General features: G+C 57.1%; 1 protein-coding gene across 5 annotated transcripts in view; it reads left to right on the top strand.

Annotated features, from left to right (window-relative positions):
• The window catches only part of RAB11FIP3 (RAB11 family interacting protein 3), a 61,498-nt gene extending 43,054 nt beyond the window's left edge, over positions 1-18,444 (top strand). For 4 of the 5 annotated variants that reach the window (XM_068699667.1, XM_068699672.1, XM_068699669.1 and 1 more), the window contains 10 exons: positions 2,365-2,499; positions 5,612-5,647; positions 8,093-8,186; positions 9,590-9,693; positions 10,857-10,997; positions 12,179-12,260; positions 13,834-13,971; positions 14,648-14,803; positions 15,285-15,425; positions 16,111-18,444. In XM_068699667.1, coding sequence (XP_068555768.1) covers positions 2,365-2,499; positions 5,612-5,647; positions 8,093-8,186; positions 9,590-9,693; positions 10,857-10,997; positions 12,179-12,260; positions 13,834-13,971; positions 14,648-14,803; positions 15,285-15,425; positions 16,111-16,224 — 1,141 coding nt within the window. In that variant the 3' untranslated portion in view covers positions 16,225-18,444. The remainder of the gene's footprint in view (positions 1-2,364; positions 2,500-5,611; positions 5,648-8,092; positions 8,187-9,589; positions 9,694-10,856; positions 10,998-12,178; positions 12,261-13,833; positions 13,972-14,647; positions 14,804-15,284; positions 15,426-16,110) is intronic. The other variant, XM_068699668.1, reaches the window with a different exon arrangement.
• The last annotated feature ends 1,232 nt before the right edge of the window (positions 18,445-19,676 follow it).

Here is a 19,676-nt window from a genome sequence, read left to right as displayed (position 1 = left end):
GCACTGTGCAGGAGGAGCTGCTGGTCACAACTGTGCGTGCTGGTGCTGCAGCATAAGAAGTGCTCTCGGATAAAAACCAGCCTTGGTGTTGAGTTTCTCCTTGAGTTTAGGCCTCCAGCCCAGTCCAAAAGCCTCCTGGCAATGAAATACTCAACTAAAATAGCTTTGCACACCGCTAATTTTTTTCTTTAACACCAGTCCTGAGCTCCCAGGTTACCTCTGCTCACAGTGCCCAGCCCTTGCTCTGTCAGGGCGCTCTCTTCCCCGTGCTGCCCTCTCTTCGGGTCCTGCCTCTGCAGCATCTCTCCTCTGCTGGAGAGGTTCAGGGGGTGGCCTTTCAGGTCTAGCCTTCACCTGGGATTATCATTGTGTGCACAAAGGTCCTTAGCTGATGTTTCCCTAAGCAGGTACTGTTTTTTTCTGAATAAAGCCCTGCCTCCCCAGTGCCTTTCCACACAGTGAAACCTTACAAAGCACCACAGGATGTCACTGGCCTAGATGAGCCTTTTTTTTTTGCTGAGGTTTGAATAGGAGGAACAGCATCTCTTGTAAGCGGTCACATCGCCACACACCACTTCCATGTTAGCAGAGCCTCTGAACAGGAATAACGGTGACAAATTTTCCTGCTACAGCTCCAGACCTTCACAAGAGGACTAATGCAAGCACCGAGAGCCTTTGGGGAAGGCTGTGGGGTATTGCATTTTCCTGCTTAGTCCTGGTGTGCGTGTTTCTGATCCCTGCTCTTGGGTTCCCATCTCTTTTTTGGTGCATTCAGCCGGTGGGAGCGAGGTCTCCCTGCCACACTTGGCGAGAGAAGGATGGCAACTGAAAGTACGAGCTCCTTAAGTGCTGGACGAGCTGCTGAAGGCGAATGTTACCCCACGAGGCAGAGGAAGGAGGCAGCAGGGCTGCGTGCGGTGCAGGGGGTGGCAGCTCGCCGCCAGCGGGAGGTGGGGATGCCCTGAGGTGTGGTGGGGTTCAGCTCTCACCACCCGGCTGGCAAGGAACCAGCGCAGCCAGGGGCCAGCTCTACCTTTACACAGCAAATTCCTTAAGATTCTCCTAATGCTTCTTGTCTGGTGGCTTTCCTCACCTCGATTAGTGCCTGTTAGAGCCAGGTTTGCACACCAGGTTTGCTCCCCGGGGTTCATCAGCGGCTCATTCTCAGGTGCTCCCTCTGGGTACCGCAGGGCTGCTGCCAGCTTCTGCCCCCTGCAGAGCCTGAGCAACTGAAGTGACTGCTGGTGGATAAAGATTTTCCTGAGGCTGAACCTGCCCTAGAGCCTAGGGGGGTGTTTTTCAACGTTTTTTGCAGGAATGGGAAGAGATGAGCAATGCAGCACGCGCTGTGGTCCACTTGCCTGATCTGAGGGGGCTCGGAAATACTGCACAGATGGCACAAACTCAGAGACCTGACCCCAGGGGGGCTGCTGACCCCCCACACACCCCCAGGAAAAGTCCCTGAGAGTCTATGCAAAGGTGCTGGGGGGAACACCCCTCCTGGGGGGAGCCTCAGCATCTCCCGGGTCAGGACTTGCCAGTGGGGGTCTGCACCATGGGGTTGACTAGTCCTTTCCAGATATCTTTTGGTTTTAAGCTTGCTTGTGTTTGCTCACACCTTTACCTGTCTTTCCTATTGAACTGCTTTGTTTTTTCACTATTAACCTTGCTTTGATTAAAGTCTGTGGCTTCCAGAAGCGTGTTTGCCCGCAGAAAGGATTTGTGGCATTCGTTTGGCCCCAAAGCAAGACGAAACTGATTCGCAACCACCTTTTTATGAGCTTAGCTTCAAGGGGGAAGCTCTTTGAAGTGAAAATCTGACCCCAGTGTGTGTTACCCTCAGTGTGGGTCCGCAGCAGCACGGCTGCTCTATTTTTAGGTGGTCCTGTTGGAAAGCGGTGACCGAGCGAAGGACTTGGCCCTTGGTCCTGGCACCGCGTGTGAGCCCAGTCTGTATTTCACGGGGCAAACCAGGATGATCGTAGGGCCTCCTGAGACAGGTTGCTTGGAAAATTGTGATGGAAAGTGGACTTTGTAGTCCCGTGGGTTGGCCTGGTGTTCCCAGGACCCAAGCTGGCACAGTGTTTGGCACCTGGCCAGGCTCAGCTGCCATACACCTCCCTTTATTTTGGGAGGACGGTGGTGGAGCTCCTGCTAACTTGTACTAACTCCGAATGCACAGAAATTGAGCCTCTGAAAGGGAAGCAGGGAAGGAACCCAACCTGCCCTCAAGCTTTAATTGCAAGTCTTGGATCTCCTACCAAAACCCCTGCCCAGAGATTCCCCCCTCAGCTTGTGGAAGCCACAGCCGAAGCCGGATGATTCCCTTCTGTCCTGTTGAAATGACACTTGTGATTTCTCTAGCACCAATCCGCTCGCTGCGAAACTGCACAGCATTATCGCAGATGAAGCTTTTGAGTTTTACTGTAGCCAGTGCCACAAACAAATCAACCGCCTTGAGGATCTTTCCGCTCGCCTGAATGATCTTGAAATGAATAGGTAATTGGTCTCGTGCATGGCAGTGTCCGTGTTGGGAATGGTGCTGGGGAAGGGAAGACTCTCATTGTCTCTGCTGATGTGGGGCTGGATTCCCGTTGGCAGAAGGGGGTGAATTTCACCGAGCGGGGGGGCCAAATCCGTGCTAACATCGTGGAGGGTGAGCAGGAGATTGCTGTGATCTGAATGCCCTGGAAGCTAACAGATAATGGGAATCTTCCCTTCTGCTCTGCTCAGCCTCTTTGCATGGCCTGTGCAGTGTCAGGTGGATGCGTTACCGCTGCTTACACGGGGATCTGGAGCCCTGGGCTGGCCGGGTACGGTATTTCTGTCACCAGGGGAAGGAGTGGGCAGCGTGGAGAAGCCCCTGAGGGCTGGAATCTGGAGGGGCAGCTGCTGCCCTTCCTCCCAGGGCAGCGGGGACCCGAGCGCAGCGCTGTGCTCGCCGCTTGGGGCTCTCCTCTAGGCGCTCGCTTTGCGGCCCTATAAACTCATTTCACCCCCTGGTGTCACTCCTACCACCCCCAACCCAGAAGGGGGAATAAATTAGGAATAATTTAGGGAGTTCCCTTAGGAGCTCCACAGGTTCTTGAGGGCACATTTGGGGGTCAGCCAGCAGGCCTTGCTGACCTGGCAGGTCGGGAGGGATGTCTGGTGTTGTTTGTTCCGGGGAAGGATCGCAGGACTGATGATAATGATAATTCTGCTCATTCCCAGCGTGCTCCTTCAAGCCTGGTTTTTGGTCATGGTGTTGGTCTGTGTCCTCTACAGGGACAGTGTGACACGAGGGCCCTCCTGGGCTGCAGCCGTGGGAAGAGACTTGGAAAACAAACAGGAGCTTGGCCTTGAATTTTTAGTGCCAAAAGTACTTCTCTCCCCTCTTTTTCTCAGGCGAACAGTTGCTGTTAGAAATCCCCCAGGGGAAAGCTCTGAGGGTTTGTGATGTGGCTCAGGTGAAGCAGGAAAACACTGGACTTGCCCAGGTGCACCAGTTGCCTCGCTCCATTTCAGGTTTTCTCCACCAAATTCACCTGCAGGGCTGAAATACCCGCTCTGAGCCTCCTGGCATGGAGCCTTCCACACCCCGCAGCGTCCCTATAGGAATTCTGTAGGTTTTGGTGTAGGTCTGGTTCCCCCACCTGGGCTCTGGGTTTCCTGTGCACAGGTTTGCTGTTGCTGGCAGCGTTGCCCTGCTTGCCAGCGTGAGCAGCTGAGGGGCACAACGAGACTGAAGCACAAGACAGCGTTCCTGGAGGGCTCCAGACAACTGGGATCACTTTCTGGAGGTGCAACGGGGATTGCACAGCAGGTCGGGAGCTCCTCGGTCACCAGGAGAGAGCCACCAGGGAACCAGGCCTGTCCTGCGGGGCGAGCGGGTGAGAGGTGGCCCCATGGAACAATTGGGAGGTGGCGGGACCTGCTCCTGGCTCCCACGAGCAATGAGAAGCCCACAAGTGCCAGACCTTGGGTGAAGCGAGGAGCGAGGTGTGGGTTGAGCAGCCTCGCACCGCACCCGGCGGGCTCTGGGGACGCATCCTGAGGACGGCCACGCTCCAGGGGTGCAGCCCAGCTGCCCTGTAACAGCCTCGCTCCTAAAGGCTTTGGGTGCATATCGAGAGTTTGGGGTACATACACCAAGATTTCATCCCCTGGAAGAAGCGGGGAGCCAGGCCAGCGCTGGAAATCCCGGAGGCAGTCAGTATTTGCTGTGCTGCAGTACCCTAAATCCGACTGCAGCCTGGTCCCAGCGGCAGGGCGCTGCTGCCCGAGCCTGCAGCACAGGAGCCCGGGGCCGAAACCTGCAGGGAGCTCAGGACGAGCCAGATTGCTGCGAGCACGTTGTGGTTGAGTGCCCTTGAAGGCAAGTTTGCACGTCTCATCCCCTCCCGAGAGACCCGCAGGTGCCGGCGCTGCTTTCCGACAAGCTGTTAGCGGAGACGAACCCCGATCCTCCCCGCGGCGCCGGGGGCGGACGTGACTTTGTGCATTTGCTGGCAAACGCGGGGGCCTGGCCTCTCCCCGGCCCCGTGCGCGCTGTGTCCTTGAGGCCTGGCCAGCGGTGCTGCTCCTGCAGCCTGTGCCAGGAGGATGCACGTCTGACTACAACCCGTGGTCAGTCGTTGCTTCCCAGAAGCTGTAATTTTATTTTTTAATTTTTTTTTTTTGAAAGAAAGAAAATCGCCCTGCACTATTTTTAATTCCTCCTTCGAAGAACTCGTGTCACTGCTGCAGCTCGAGGCAGAAACGAACTCCCCGCTGATTTTTCCTTAAACTGAGCTAAGCACCGGGAAATGCAGCTGCTGCAGCCCCCCCCCATAGCCGGAGCTCTGCTCGCTGCCCCCATTCCGCGGTGATTTGGTGCCAGCGACGTGTCCTGGTGGCATCTGTTGGAAAACGGCGTGTGGCAGGAGCCTCGGCTGGAAAAGGGTCATACGGGGCCATGGGCTTCCACTAAACCCCAACCTCTGTGCGGTGGTGGCAGCTGGTTGGGGTGTGCACAGCGAGTGCTGGTCTCCGTTGGGGGTTATCCAGGCGAGGAGAGCTTGTGCCCGTCCCCAGGGACTGGGAAAATGCCTGTGCCTGAAATCCAGACAGGGCCACGATCAGCAGCTCCCCGAGCTGCGAGTAGGCAGCAGTTCTGCGCTGATCCGACACCAAATATAGCTCGGCGAGAATAGTCCCGGAGCAGCACAAAACCGGCAGCGTGCAAAACGAGGGAAATGGCGATTTGGGGGCGAGAGGCGCAGCCCCTCGTGGCAGCCGGGTAGGGACCGGGAGGGCACCGGGAGGGCACCGGGGGTGCTCGGGCTCTGCGAGGGCGGCGGCACTGGCCGAGACCCACCAAACTCCCTGCTATTCTTAGCGCCTTTCCCAGGGCTCAGCTTTCAGGACGGGGATCGGGCAGCGAGAGGATGGTGTTGCTGGTGGCGGTGAGGGTCCCGCGGCGGGCTGGGCTCGGTTGGGTTCCTCGCCTGCCTCCTGGCGCGGGCGGCGGGGCCGTGCGTGCCGCTGCGAGGGCGAAGGATGTGCCCCGCAGTGTCTGCAGCTTCCTGTTTGCCTTGCCTCTCCGCTGTCAGCTTTCCTAACCCTTTCCTGTTTTTTGTTCGTTTTGCAGCCCAAATAAAAGACTCTCGAGCAAGAAAGTGGCAAGGTAAGCCCGTGCTCGTGCCGCTGCCTCGGTGGGAAGGGTGCCTGCGCTAGCTGCCAGGCCCGCAGAAGGAAGGCTGTCCCAATAACCTTGCCTTCTGCTCAGGGCAAGCCTCGGGGCTTGGTTTTGTGGGAGCAGCCCTCCCTGCTCGGCTGGTCGGGGGCTTTGGGGTGTCATGGGGCAGGTAACCCCACTGCTGGGGTTTAATGTTGGGTTGTTCTCCCCTGCGGGGCTGCCCAGGGCTTGCTTGTGTGCTGCCAGCTGCCTTCCCTGGTGGATATTTGGGTATTCTTACCCTGCCTGTGCAGGAAGAGCTGCAGCATGCTGTGAGTCTTAGGGCAGAGTCTCCATCCCATCCTGATGAACCCTGGTGTTCCTCTCTCCTCCTGGCCTCACCGTCCCACCTGTACCCGTGTCGTCCTACTCACAGCCAGACGCTGGGGCTCACCTCCCCTGCCCGGCCTCCTGCAGTCCCTGGCTTTGCTCTTCGCTCCTTTCCAGGCAGGGCAGAGGCACTGTAGAGGAACAGGCGGCTCCTTTGGATGGAGCAGGAGCCACCGTGCTCCCTCTGGAAGCACAAATGTGGGCAGCCCCATGCCCCAGTGCTTGGGGTGCACCCAACAAAGGGGCTCAGGAGCTTCCCTGAACCCCTTTGTCCCACATTCCCCTGCCCAATTTTTCCTGTGGTCAGCAGTCTCTCCTCCCGGAAAGGAAGCGCGTCTTTGATACTAAATTTCCTCCTTCCACTCATCTCACTTTCGAGATCTTTGTGAAAAACAGGGGCAGGAAAGAAGGCTGAAGGGAGCAGCCTGTCCCCGGGTTTCCTGTTTCAGGACTAGCTTTTGGCCCCTGGCTGGCAGAAATCATTTGGGGAGGGTTTGAGTTAAACTCCTGGGAACGGGGATGCCCCATCCGCCCCGGCCAAGGCTTCGTGGGTCGAGCTGCAGGGCTGGGGCCAGGCTGGGTTCCCTGGGACCCATGGGCACGGGTGAGCAGTCAGGGTTAGGTTGTGGTAGCGACAGAGAAGAGGCAGGTCCTGAAGATCAGCCCAAAGGGTGCTTTTGGAGGCAGATACTGTAATTAAAACATAACATTTGCTCCTTGTAAATTGATTTCATTTCGGTAAGGGCTCTTTCCCTGACTTTTGTTATCCGGGTTCTGCGTGTGCCAAGAAATCTCAGCTGCTTAGGCCCTGTTGCGCTTGGCATGATTCAAATGACAAATGTGCCCGAGACTTCAGAATCTAAATATATACCAGGGTGAGGAGGCAAAATAAGCCTGGTACTCAGCTGCGGGCTCTTCTGTAAATGCCAGTTATGCTTCATGAATATTTGCATGAGCATATTGTGTAGCGGGGTGAATTTCAGAGCCCAGCTGACAAACTCATTGGATAATTTAGGTTCAGAGAGGGCTCTGTGCTTCTCTCACTCGCCTCCTGCTCAAAGCAGTGCTGGCATTGAAGTAGCTCGGCTTGCTCATCGTGGGGCAGCGGGAGAGCAGAGCACTGTGAGACAGGGAAACAGGGAAAGGTCCCTCTCCCTTTTCGGGGACACTGTCGGGGTCCCAGCCCCATCTCCAGCACCCAGCCTGAGTGAGCTGAGCCCGTTACTGGCAGTCCTTGGGCATCCACAAGAAGCATCCATTCCCCAGCAGGGAACCAGTTCAGGCGTTTGCGAGCACAGACTGTGGTGTAAGGCACGTTGGTGCCAGTGTAGGAAGCTCTGGGAATGGGATTTTGCTGGAAACATGATGGTTTTCTCCAGGCAGCCTGGTCAGGGCTCCCAGAGCTGGAGTATAACGACCCCTCGCTGTGGCCATAGCTGCTGCTGGTGCCCTGGAGCTAATCAGCAGCGATAGCACGGCAATTAAAGGCAGGTCAGCCCCTCCACGCGGCATCCTGGGCAGTGTCCTTTGGGTTGGCACGGAGCCACGGACACCGGTGTCGCAAGGCCTTGCTAATGATTAGCTTGCTCCCGGCTGCAGCAGGGGTGGGCTGGGTGGGTTTTTTTTCCCCATTTCCCTCCCCTTCCACCCGCTGCCCCCACTTCTCCACCCTACCAGCGGCAAGAACCGAGCGCCCCTTCCTTCGCTGGGGAGCGCACGGCCTCCGAATGTTCGGAAAGAAAGAAATTGGGCAGGGGGAGCTCTTATCTCCCGTTCCAAAGAGCGAGAGCGGGTGATTGCGGAGTGAAGTCCCAGCAGCATGTGTCCACGTCTGCACGCTGCTCGCAGGGCGCGTTCCTTGGGCCGGTAAGCACCGAGGTGCTTGGGCTGCTTCGCCCCTTTAGCTTGCCGTGGTGCCAAGGGACACTGCTCTGCGAGGTGGCAGCTGAGGAGGAGAGATTGGGGCCCGGACCCTGCGGTGTAGCGGTGGTTGTCGCCTGGAATTGCCATGTTCGCCCTAATGTTCGTGTTCCTGGGGGTCGGGGTGGCTTTTCTCTGCTACAGGCAGCTGCATCAGACCAGCGCGCTGGCCGTGGGGGCGATGGAGGAGTCGTACCGGGACACGCTGGAGTGCACGGAGGAGGACATCACGGACAAGGTAGGAGCAGGGGCGTCCGTGCCATCCCGCTGGGCTGGGGCAGAGCTCCTCTGGGTGTGTGGAAGGCTGGTGGGACGTGGGAAGCCCTCTGAATCGAGAGGGTTTAAACCGAGAGGTCTCTGAGTCGAGCTGCAGAGCCCCTGTGCTGAGCGAGGAGCTCCAGCTGCTGCCTTCTCCCTGTGGATGGCGTGCTGGTGCTGCCGTGCCCGCCAAGGGCTGGCTGTTTGCAGAGGGTTTTCACTCCTGCTTCATGTTTTGGGATGAGATGTCGTCCACATCTGCTTCTCCAGGACGAGCAAAGTCCCCCAGTGGGAAACGAGGGCGTCCTTCCCTCGGCCTCGTCCTGCCGCGAGGACACAAAGCCGACCTTGTGTCGGGCTGGTGGGGTCGTCCCGGGTGTTGTGAGCGGGGCATTGCAGGGCAGGAGGACAAGAAAGCTTTTGTTTGAACACCAGGAGCTAAAAATAGGTAGAGGAAGGATGGAAAGTTAGAGATGAGTGAGCTGGGGCTTGTGTAAATGTTTGCTGCAGTAATGAAACTCTTTCAAAATAGCTCCTTAATTCTGCAGCCGTGAATAGAGACCTGCATGGAGCAGCGTGTGAAAGACAAACCTGTGTGTTTGGCTGCACTCTGGTATAATTATAAAGCATAAAAGGCCTTTAAAAAACAAATTAACATTTTTCCAAGTCTCAAAGTTGAATACAACGCTGCAGACCTCACGTTCCTGAACAGTCTCCAGCCGTCTGGCTAGGAAAGCTGCCCCCGTGCTTCTAGTAAAGTCCTTGTCTCCGCGTGCTGCTGTTTTGTGATACACTCAGGTCTCCTTGGCCCTTCTCCCCCCACTGATGGGATTCCTACAGCTCAGATTTCATAGACCTGCTCCCAGCTCCTTTGTGGTTTGGGGCTTTGTGTGGGGGTGCGAGTGGGACTTGGGGACCACGAGTAAGTGGAAACACAGAGAGGGCTGAAATATGCCAGGTACAGGGAGAAAACACTCATCTGTGCCCCCTTCCAGCAGGCAGTGTTGTTTCCCCGTGGCCTCATTTACCCTTAGCTGTCCTTTCCTAAGCAGCGGGTGGTTGTTCCCAGCCTCAGGGCTGCACTCCAGCTCAGCGGCGATGCTGCAGAGCTCCCGCTGGGTCTTTCCCTCTGGACATTCAGGATCTTGTTGTGAAGAAAGGAAACAGTGAAGCGTTGGGCCCCGTACTTCTACTCGGGAGACACTCAGAAACCAGAGTGTAAAAGGATGTTTTGAACAAAGGCACAGCTTTTTCCAGTGGCAGCCGTCCCCGTTCAGGTAGCTCAGCCAGGTCCGAGCTCCAACGAGGGCTCCTGCAGCGAGGGTCGCTTTGTGGGGTGGAGAGCGGGGTGCGGGCTGACCCTTGCCTCTCCCACGTCCCCAGGTTGTCTTTCTGGAGAAGCGGGTGACGGAGCTGGAAAAGGACACGGCTGCCAACGGCGAGCAGCACAGCCGCCTCAAGCAGGAGAACCTGCAGCTCGTGCACAGGTAAGGAGCCCGGTTCAGAGCCCGGTTCGTGCCGCCTCTTGCTCAGCAGGAGGGGCTCTTGTGCGGGATGGCACGGTCCCACACACACTTTTTGGGGCCGCTGGCACATTCCCAGGAGCTCAATTAATTGCTGGCAGCTCAGCAGGTACAAACGGCCCACCTCTGGCCACGGTGCCAGCTTGCACTCGCTCCTTCGGAGTATTCTGCTTGGGTGCATGTAAACACAGAGCTTTGTGGGTCTGTTTCCACATGTCCACCCTTAACGCTGCCTGCAGAGCCCCAGAGGCTGGCTCAGGGAGGCTCGTGGCTCCCAGCCAGCCTCAGCCCTGCTGCTTTGGGATCCTGGCTGCAGCACAGCCCCTTCGGATCCCGTTTTAAGTAATCGCTGTCCTTACGGGTCTGGCAGGCTTCTCTCTTCCAGCAGTGTATTTACACTCCCAGATAAACCCAGCAGGAGTTATCTATAGGGCTGTAAGGCTGTTAAGTAATGATTGTGTCATGGAACCGAGCGTTCAAACAAAGGTTTCTCTAAGCCGTGATAAACTTTGCGGCGAGGGGAACGCTTTCACTTCAGCGGCTTGGCCCAGAAGTGTCAGTCGGCTTTGAATCACGTAAAGCCCTCTGTGTACTCCTTGCTGCTTCAAGAACGGCTTCATCTGGCAAAAGCCTGCCTGTGCAAAGCGATTACATAAAGCAGAGCAAAGCAGCCTCCCAGCAAGCCGGGGTGAGGAGCTCCACAGTGGCTGGGACTGCCTCTGCCCGCTCCTCTGCCCGCACGAGCAAGCACAGCTGCTGCCCCAAAGTGTGCCATGATCGTGGGACTGCGTGGAAATCCCTGTTGTGTTGGCACACAGAGGTTTGACCTGCAGAGCCTGTATTTTTAGGGCTGGGGACATAAGAGTGTGGAAAGGAAGAGGGTTAAGGGACGAGGTTCCCATTCAGTAGCTTGTTCCCAGTGGTGCCGTGCCTGAGACCCGCAGGGTGTGTTACAAAATGATCACTGTGCTTTCACCCTCATCCCCCTCTTGCTGCCTCCCCCCTTATAAAAAGGTTTTGATGCAGCCTGGAGAGGTAGAAAAAGAGATGGAGAGATCTACCAGCATGTGCCACCCGGTTTATTTTACTTTAATACCATGTTTAATACCTCTCCCTCCTCTCCGCAGAGCCAACGCTCTCGAGGAACAGCTGAAGGAGCAGGAGCTGAGAGCTGACCAGACACTCCTGGAGGAGATCAAGAAGCAGAGGGAGATGCTGAGCAAAATGGAGAGGGAGAAGAGCATTGAGATCGAGAACCTGCAGGCCAGGTGGGGCTGGGGCAGGGCTGGGTGGCAGCAGGTCTCCCGGACCCGCACGGCTGCTGGTGTCTGTGGGGAGACAGAGGGTGGCAGAGGGTGACCTGAGCTTGGCTAAAGGTGTGGCTAAAGTCAATATAAACCCTGAGGTTTGGCTGCTTCTCCTTCCTTACCTTTGTCCCAAAGTCAGGCCCCTCCATGAACCTGGTCTCAGACTTATTTGGGTTTCCCTGATGCAGTTTAGTCTAGCTCGTGTTCTCCCTCCTTGGGCCTGCCCCGCAGTGCACGAACGCAGATGTTGTTTGTTAGCACTTCTTCACATGAAAGACCCGAGGAACTCTGTTTGATGCTCAGACTTGAGACGTTAGAAACAAGCAAATGTCTGATCCTGCTCCCAGAAGCTGCAGGGGTTACGGACCTGGGCAGGCGCAGGTCGAGGGGGAAGGCAGAGCTCTCCCCGGTGAGAAAGGAGCAGGTAGTGCGGCACGAGTGGGTCGTGGCTGCAGGCTGCTTGGAGGAGCAGGAGGGTAATGGGGCACAGTGAGACCCCATCGTGAGAAGGAAGAGTGGTGACACAGGTGGTGTCCTGGACCCCTAGGGTTCGTACAGCCTCGTGGCTTCCCAAGGAAAGAGTAGCATGGGAGATAGCTCCATGTATTTGGCAGTTTTTTTCTGATGGGGCATTTTTTTCTGTTTTTCCAGAACAATTATTGCTATTGCTCAGCCCTTGTGGTAAATGAAAAATTACTCAATTTCACTTCATTTTTTTTTAATTGGGCTTGTGGGAGGACAGTTACCACGACACAGGGATGGGATGTTACTTTACTGGGAGAATGCAAAGCTGAAGCCCTGTCTGAGCCCCTGCTCTGACTGCCCAGGCAATATTTGCTTTCTGGTGCCCAGTGCTGAGGTTTGCCCACGGACACCGATGAAGCCTTTGGGCTAAAGAATTATATTCAACCTAGTTGAGGAGAGCATGGCACTGGACAAAAGACTTGCCTGAAATTGTATGGATTCCCCCATTTTTCCCTGGGAGTGGCACTAGTGGAGATCTCCAGGTTTGCACTGGAGATAAATCACTGCTGGCTTGCCTCCAGCAGGTCCTGGTTTGATATTCCTGATAATGTTGCAACCAAGCCTCTCGCACTTGGGCTGTCGGGGTGAATTTCTGACACATCTCTCCGTTGTTGCAGGCTGCAGCTACTGGATGATGAGAACAGCGAGCTGAGGTCCTGTGTCCCGTGTTTAAAAGCCAACATCGAGAGGCTTGAGGAGGTGAGGACATGTGTGTGTGTAAGGAGGGTCTCTCTGCCCTCCGTGCTGGGGCTGCCATCAGAATGTGGCAGCATCGCTCTGTGCTGGCCTCTCTGCCTAAAAACCTGGGATTAAAACCCTGCAGAGCCTCTCCTTGTGACAGCAGCAGAGCCTCAGCCCTGGTGGGGCTGCTTCGGAGGGGACTCGTGCCCTCTGCTGGAGGCTCGTCCCCAGCCCTGCAGCGGGGCCGGGGCAGTCCAAGGGGGAAGAGGAGCTGGCATGGGTTATCTGCTTCCTGCCAGGCAGATATGCCGTCAGCAGGAGCTGTGTGCTGAGTCTTCAAAGCGCTGCCTTATCTTCCAGACCATCGCCCCTGCTCAGGCTCAAGGCCGTGCATCTGCAGCCAGGGCGGAGGCTGCCCAAGGGGCTGCAGCCTCCCCAGGGCTGGCCGGGAGCCTTGCTTTGGGAAGGAGCCTGGGTTAGGGGTCCCACAGCAGGCCCAAAAGTCACGTTGTGTTTCTGCTCAAGTCTGTGGCGCATTTAAGATTAAAACTGAAGTGAAATCAAAGCTCTCTGCCCGGCTGAAGGCCTCCAGGATTTCATCCCGTGAGCCTGCAGGGCATCGCTGCGGCTCAGCCTCCACCCAACATGGCCAAGGCGAAGCTGCCTTCGTGTGCCACGGCCGTGTAAACGCGGTGCACTGAGGCCGGGGATGGGAGAACCGCCGTGGGTCTGGGGATGAATTTCTTGCCTAGGTGTGTCCAGCCATGCGAAGGTTGTTTTGATCCTTAATCCCCCTGCAGAGCAGCGCGGCTTTTCTCCGCAGTTAAATGTGATTAAGCAGCGGTGAGAGGAGCAGTCGCTGCCCCTCCCTGCCGAGGAGAGAAGCCCTGCTGACGGACTGCTGTCTTGTTTGGTGCCAGAAATCCGGATTTTGTTGTCAGTGCAGCATTCCTGCTTGCGTGGTGCCTTCGGTGCTGTGCCGCGCGGCACTGGGGCACCCCAGCCAAAACCTCCCTCACGGGGAGAGCCAGGCTGGAAGCCTGGGGTGAATTGGTCACAGGAAGAGAGGAGCTGCTGTACGGGGAGGTGTCCTGCGCAGGGCTGTTGTCACCAGCAGGTGACAAACTTCCCACACCACCTCCAGCCCCAGCCAAGGGCTGCGCGTTGGTTTTACTGCCTGGTGGAATTGGTCACGTTCATGTGTGGGTCAGTCCTCAGTTAAGTTCTTTGCTGTCTGAAAAATGGAATGAAGTTCCCCACAGTGGCGTAAGATCCTGGATTTCTGGCTGTTCTGCAGTTCAGACCTAAGGAGCCCGGGGTCTCTCGTTGCCCTGTAGTCCCCATCCAGCCGTGTCCCACCCCGGCACGGCACTGCCCCAGCGCAGGGACCTCACTGTGCGGTGATCCTAGAAGCACTGCTTTAATCCATGGCTCTTCTTGAAGCACTCGTGCTCTGCAGCCCTCAGACAGCAAATAAGCTGGCAGCAGGCAAGGGGAGCATCCCTGCGGGGCTGGGTGTGCCGGGTCCTGGGGCGAGCGGGACGAGCCCTGGCAGCCAGGCTCTGCCTCACGGCCTCGCGTGTCGCTGCAGGAGAAGCAGAAGCTGCTGGATGAGATCGAAGACCTCACCGTGCAGCTCACGGAGGAGCAGGAGAACAAGAGGAAGATGGGGGACAAGCTGAGCCAGGAGAGACACCAGTTTCAGAAGGAGAAGGAGTCGACCCAGGAGGTGAGTAGAGTTTCGTTGCCTGCTGCAGCCCTTCCCTTTAGTCCCCCCCGAGACAGGGGGTGTTACAGGGGAGCTGGCTTCAGCAGCCTCTCCAGAACCAGCTGTAACTATTTGTAGAGCGTTGGAGAAAGGTAGTACAGCAGCTTAACTGTGTAACATTTGTCACTTTTGCCTCCGTGAAAATTCAACTGAGCATGTTTGCCTGCATCCACAAACCCGTTTGGGCTGTGCCAGGCTGATCAGTTGGCCTCCTGCACCCAGGGAGCTGTGGCAGCAGCAAAGGGGAGGAGAAGGGTGCAGGGCTGCCTGGGGGAGAGCTCCCAGCTCGTCTGTGCTTGGGGGCAGAGATAGAGCCTTCCCTCACCTCCTTCCAGGTATCTGCTTGGCAGTTCCAGCTGGAGGCTCCAACAGTGCTTGCTGTTCTGGTAGGAAAGGAGCTTTGGGGCTCAGAGTGGAAATTGGGGAAATTTTGGTGTTGCTGAGAGCGCTCGGGTGAGGTGGGGATTCACGGCACTGCCCGTGGCAGCAGGGGGCAGCTGTTGGAGCAGCTCTGTCTCCTGCTGCAGAGCCCAAAGGGGACGCTGAGTGCCCCCAGGCAGTCTGATAGCCCTGCTGCAGCACTTGGGGGGTCCGCAGAGGATGCAGCACTCAGCTGTCCCCTTCCTTTGTGCCGCAGCTCATTGAGGACCTCAGGAAGCAGCTGGAGCACTTGCAGCTCTTCAAGCTGGAAGCTGAGCAGCGGCGAGGCAGGAGCAGCAGCATGGGGCTCCAGGAGTACAACAGCAGGACGCGGGAGACGGAGCTGGAGCAAGAGATCAAGCAGCTCAAGCAGGTGCGGGCAGCTGGGCAGGGAGGGAAGCGCCTCGGCTGCGTGGTGTGCACGAGGGGCTGACAGCTCCTCCACAGAGCGAGGGGTGCCCGGCTCCTCGCTTGGTGGATGCTCCCCTCTGAGGAGCTGGCTGTGGATCCAGCATCCTGCTGCTTCTTGCCCCGCTCTGGGACAGGAGAGGTGGGATCCTTCCTCTGAAGGACACCCTGTGTATGCAAGAACCCCTCTACGCTGTGTCCCCTGGGTGTGCTCAGGACATTTCATGTTTCCAAAGGTTTTCCAGGCTCTCCTGAGCCAGAGCCAGGAGACCGTGTGCTGCTCCTGGTGTTCTGGGAGCTGCTGGCTTCGAGGTCAGCCCCTGCCTTCCCCAGATGTGTGGTGGGGGGTGAACGGGTCTGCTTTGGGGCACCACGCGGCGTCTGATAGCTGTTCTGCTATATCAGATACCGTATCAGATACCTGATCCGATGTCTGTTGCGAACAGGATAACAGGAACCTGAAGGAGCAGAACGACGAGCTGAACGGGCAGATCATTAACTTGAGCATCCAGGGAGCCAAGAACCTCTTCTCAGCCTCCTTCTCCGAATCCCTGGCAGCCGAGATCAGCTCGGTCTCCAGAGACGAGGTGGGTGCCGCCGGGAGCTGCGTTGCTCAAACTGCATCTTCCCAGGGTGGCTGGGGCTTCTCCTCCCCTCTCAGCCTGGCAGGAGCCGATGTGGCGGTGCCTGTGCTTCTGCTCACTCCTCAAATCCACCTGAAAGCTGTCAGGAGCAAAGAAATACCCATGCAACAATTTAAAGAGCGTTTGGGACTTGCCCTGCCTGCCAGCCCTCGTTCCTGGGAGCCGGGGGAGCTGCTCCCTTCCAATCTAACTTTGCCTTCCTCTCCTGGGACGCAGCAGCAGGCACGGGGTGTGCCTGGCTGTCTGGAGGTGTCCCAAAAGCCCAGGCAGCTGGGACATCTACCCTGGAGAGCCTGGATCTTCACTTCTCCTGTGGCACATGCTGTCCCTGCTGCAGTGGCTGCACCCAGATACCAGTGGGAGAGCCCACAAAAGTGCCAGAATTTAATCTTTTGAACCCTGAGCCCTGAGGGCAGCCCCAGAGAAACGAGCACGTCTGCCAGGGGCCTCTATTTTTTTGGCCAAGCCCCACGTGCAGGGTTTGGGGAGCATCTTTCAGGGAGAATCCTTGGAGGGTGGGTGGAAAGAAGGGGGAAACTTCTGCCTGATGTCTGCTCAAGGGCAAGGAACCCTGCTGCTGTCCCAGGGCGGCGGTGACCACTTCTCCCTTTCTCTCTCCCCCTCGCAGCTCATGGAAGCGATTCAAAAGCAAGAGGAGATCAACTTCCGCCTGCAGGACTACATCGACAGGATCATCGTGGCCATCATGGAGACAAACCCCTCCATCCTGGAAGTGAAGTAAGGGCGGCCGCGAGCCGCGGGCTGTGCACTCTTCGATGGGTGTGGATTTGGTGCTCTGAGAGGAGAAAGAGGGACTTGAAACGTCTTTGCTCTGGATGAAGGCACAAGGAAGCATCGCGTCGGGTCGGGGGGTGAGCCAGCCAGCGGACCGGGGAAACAGAAACCCAGCAGCAAGGCTTTGTGGTCTGACTCCGTTATTTTGAAACCCTCACGGCTTCGAGGGGTGAAAGGGAACCTGGAGAAGAAGTACAGGCAACAGACAGCCGCGAGGAGGACCTGTCCCAGCCCCGCTACCAGCAGAGCTGGCCGGCGGCTGCGCCTGGTGGGAACTGTCCCGAGGGCGGTGGCAGACCCTCTGACACACGGGGCCGACACCAGGGTGTGAGGAGGGGGCTCCTCCAAACTTGCAGGGCCACGGGATGGAGAAGGAAGCGCTGGAGCTGACGTTTTTCCCTTGCTGCCCTGTCCAGCCCAAGTATCTGCTTTGCCAAAGTGTCCGTGACACACTCACTCACTGGGGCAGATCTGGGAAAGAGGGAAACTTGTCCTGGACTTGTAGATTTTTTTTTTTTTTTTTAAATTAACTTAATGCAAATGTCCTCATCCAGCTGGCGCAGTTAATCCTTGCCCTGCTGCTTTCGCTTGGGAACGGGTCGCGTGCAGAGAGCTGGCTGCTCGCTCGCTCACCGGTGGCAGAAAGAGGCAGGGGAGCGGCCGTCCTTGGCGCAGGGCGTGAGTGCAGCTCGTCACCTGCCTCCTTATTTATTTTTGCTGTCTGTGGCTCTCTTCCCTCTGCTCTCACGGCCCCGGCGTGCGGCCCGGCAGAGCGACCACCGTCCTCCACGTGCCCGCGTGTCCGCTGAGCTGGGGAAGAGCCATCCCCTCCGCCCCAGCTGTGGGCACGGCGGTGCTGCCTGTCCCACCTCCTGGCACCAGGGAAAGGCTGCGACCACCACGCGAGGGCTGAGCTCTCCCCGTGGCCCCCCAGGGGCCCCAGCCCGGAGCAGGGCTCTGCCGGTGACGGTCCTGGAGGGAGAGCCCACTCCAGCCACCGCTTCTCGCCCTGGGATGAGGCAACCGCTCCGATTTCTCAGCCCAGCCCGCTGGGTAGAAGGGGTCTCTGGCCAGAGAATAAATCAGCAGCTCCCTGGGAAACAAAAGCCATGTTTACACCGGGCAGCTCTCGGTGCGCAGGTGGCCGTGGCATGGCCGTGGGGAGCAGCCGCTCCCCCCGACCTGCTCCTCGCCGCTCCCGGGAGGAGGCAGGCCAGCGGGCCGCCGAGGATCCGCCTTCTGTTAGCACATCGGGCCCGCAGCAGTGCTCATTTCTCCTGCTTGTCAGGGTTTAGAAACGCCGGAGCGGTCCGAAAACAGAAGCCACAGCGATCTCTTGGCCGCTGGTTTGGGGAGAGGGGTCTTCTCCTCCCCAAAATGCTTCCAAGCGTGGCAGCGCCGAGCACGCGCCGCGGCTCCTCCTGCGCTGGCGTGGTCTTAGAGCAGCCGGCGGTGGGCTTCTCCCCCGGGGCACGACGAGCCAGGAGCGGTGGCAGATGCCGCAGCCTTAGCCCGGGCCGGGTCCCCGGAGGCTTTTCTGCTCCCCAGAGCCACGTCCCCCCTGCCACCGGCCCCGCGCCGAGCCCTCCTGCGCCCCTTCGCCGAGGCCACGGCGCCGTGCCCGGCCCGCGGGAGGAAGCCACGTAATGTACATTTCCAGAGAAGCTTTGGGTGTAAATCAGTGTATACTTGGAGAGGGAAATTTTTCTATCTTGTAGAGTAGGTATTTTTATAGAACGAAGGTTGATCATTTTTTTAATACTTTAAAGAAGAGAGAAATGTATCTGTGTATACACAAAAGCATTATATATATATATATGTATAAATATATAAATATCGGAGATCTGCCTTTCTCGACTTGGGATCACGGATCCCCAGTTAATACAATCGTCTTTTTTCCTGTCGCTCACAAAGAGGTACTGTAACTGTAAATAAGCACCGGGAAAAAGTTTTAAGCAAACAAAGCACTGACTTGCACATTCACCATGCTTTAAAGTCCCTATGAAAAAAAGAAAAAAAAAAAAACACACAAAAAAAACCCTGTACTTCCCCAAAATGTTCCTCTTTCCCCGCCGGTATGTGAAGGAAGTCCCAAAAGAGGCGAAAACAGTATTGTCTTAAATGATGTATCGATTCTTGTCTGATTAAAAGCTGTTACCATTCCTGCCCCCTGCCTTTCTTTCCAGCAGCTCTGGGAGGTTTCCCTGCACCTTGGGGGGAGGCTGTGGGAGGCAGAAAGGGGCCGGGGAGGGGGAGGCTGGGCCCAAAGGGCTGCCCCAAAGGGCTCCAATGTGCAAATCCCCTCTGAGCACCTCCAGGGTTGGAAACAGCCCCGCAGTGCTGCAAACTCACCCAAGCAGTCCCGGAGCACTCGAAGCTGCTGCAAAGAGCTCCGGGTGCCTCTGGATGCTGCGAAACGCCTCCGAGCAGCCCCAGCACAGCACCCAGCTCCCTGCAAACTGCTCCATCCTGCTCCAATCTGCTCCCAGCAGCAACAAAAGGGCTCGGAGCATCCCTCAAACACCTCTGGAGAGCCACAGAGCGACCTACAACCCTGCAAACAGCTCAAATGGATGCTAGGATTTCTCTAAGCACCTCTAGAAAGTCCTTTAAATTGCCTCCAAAAATAACTTGAGCTCGGCCAGCCTGAGGCTGCTCTAGAAATTTGGTGAGTAAACAGCTCTGCACGGCATGCAGTCACTTCAAGGAGCCCTAAAATACCTGTGAACAGCCCAAAACGCTGCAAGGACAGAGCGCGGGGCAGTGCTGAAGCACTTGAATTGCTCCAAGAGCCTCCTCCAAGCAGCCCCGTAAGGCACCGAGGAGCTAAAGCTGCTCGGAGCGGCTCGAAGTAGCTCTTAAAAAAAAAAAAAAAAAAAAAAGACAAAAAACTTTAGCAGCTCTGTAGCACTCCAAGCCTCCTGTGAATGGCTCTGAGGTGTCTCAAGTGCTCTGAAGCCCTCTGCGAGGCCCCTAAATTGCCTCCAAACCCTCCTAAGATCCCTCTCAACAGCATTAAAACCTCTCAGTGATGGCCATAAGCTTCTCTGAGTGGTTCGAGACCTCCCCCAAAGGGCACTGACAAGGTGTGAGCGGCTCTGGAACAGCTCCGTGCAGCTTTGGGGAGCTGAAAGCAGCTCCCAAACTCCTCTAAAACCCTTCTCCACCTGTGAAATGCCTCCTAGGTGTTTGCAGCGGCTCTGAAGCCCTCGAGCTCTTCTGGATGTCGGCAGCGCCCGGCGGCTGCGGGCCACCCCAGCCCACCTCGGGCAGCTTTGAAGAGCTCTTAAAAAAACAGAAGTGCGTTTAAACAAACACGCTTTCAATAGCTTTATGGCTTTGCGGAGCTGTCGCGGCTCCAAAACTCCTTGGGGCCGCTCGGCAGCTTCTGCAACGCTC

The sequence above is a fragment of the Anas acuta genome, chromosome 15, assembly GCF_963932015.1.
Source record: "Anas acuta chromosome 15, bAnaAcu1.1, whole genome shotgun sequence".
Classification (NCBI taxonomy): domain Eukaryota; kingdom Metazoa; phylum Chordata; class Aves; order Anseriformes; family Anatidae; genus Anas; species Anas acuta.
The sequence above is the reverse complement of the archived record's forward strand: the minus strand, read 5'-3'. Positions and strand labels throughout refer to the sequence as shown.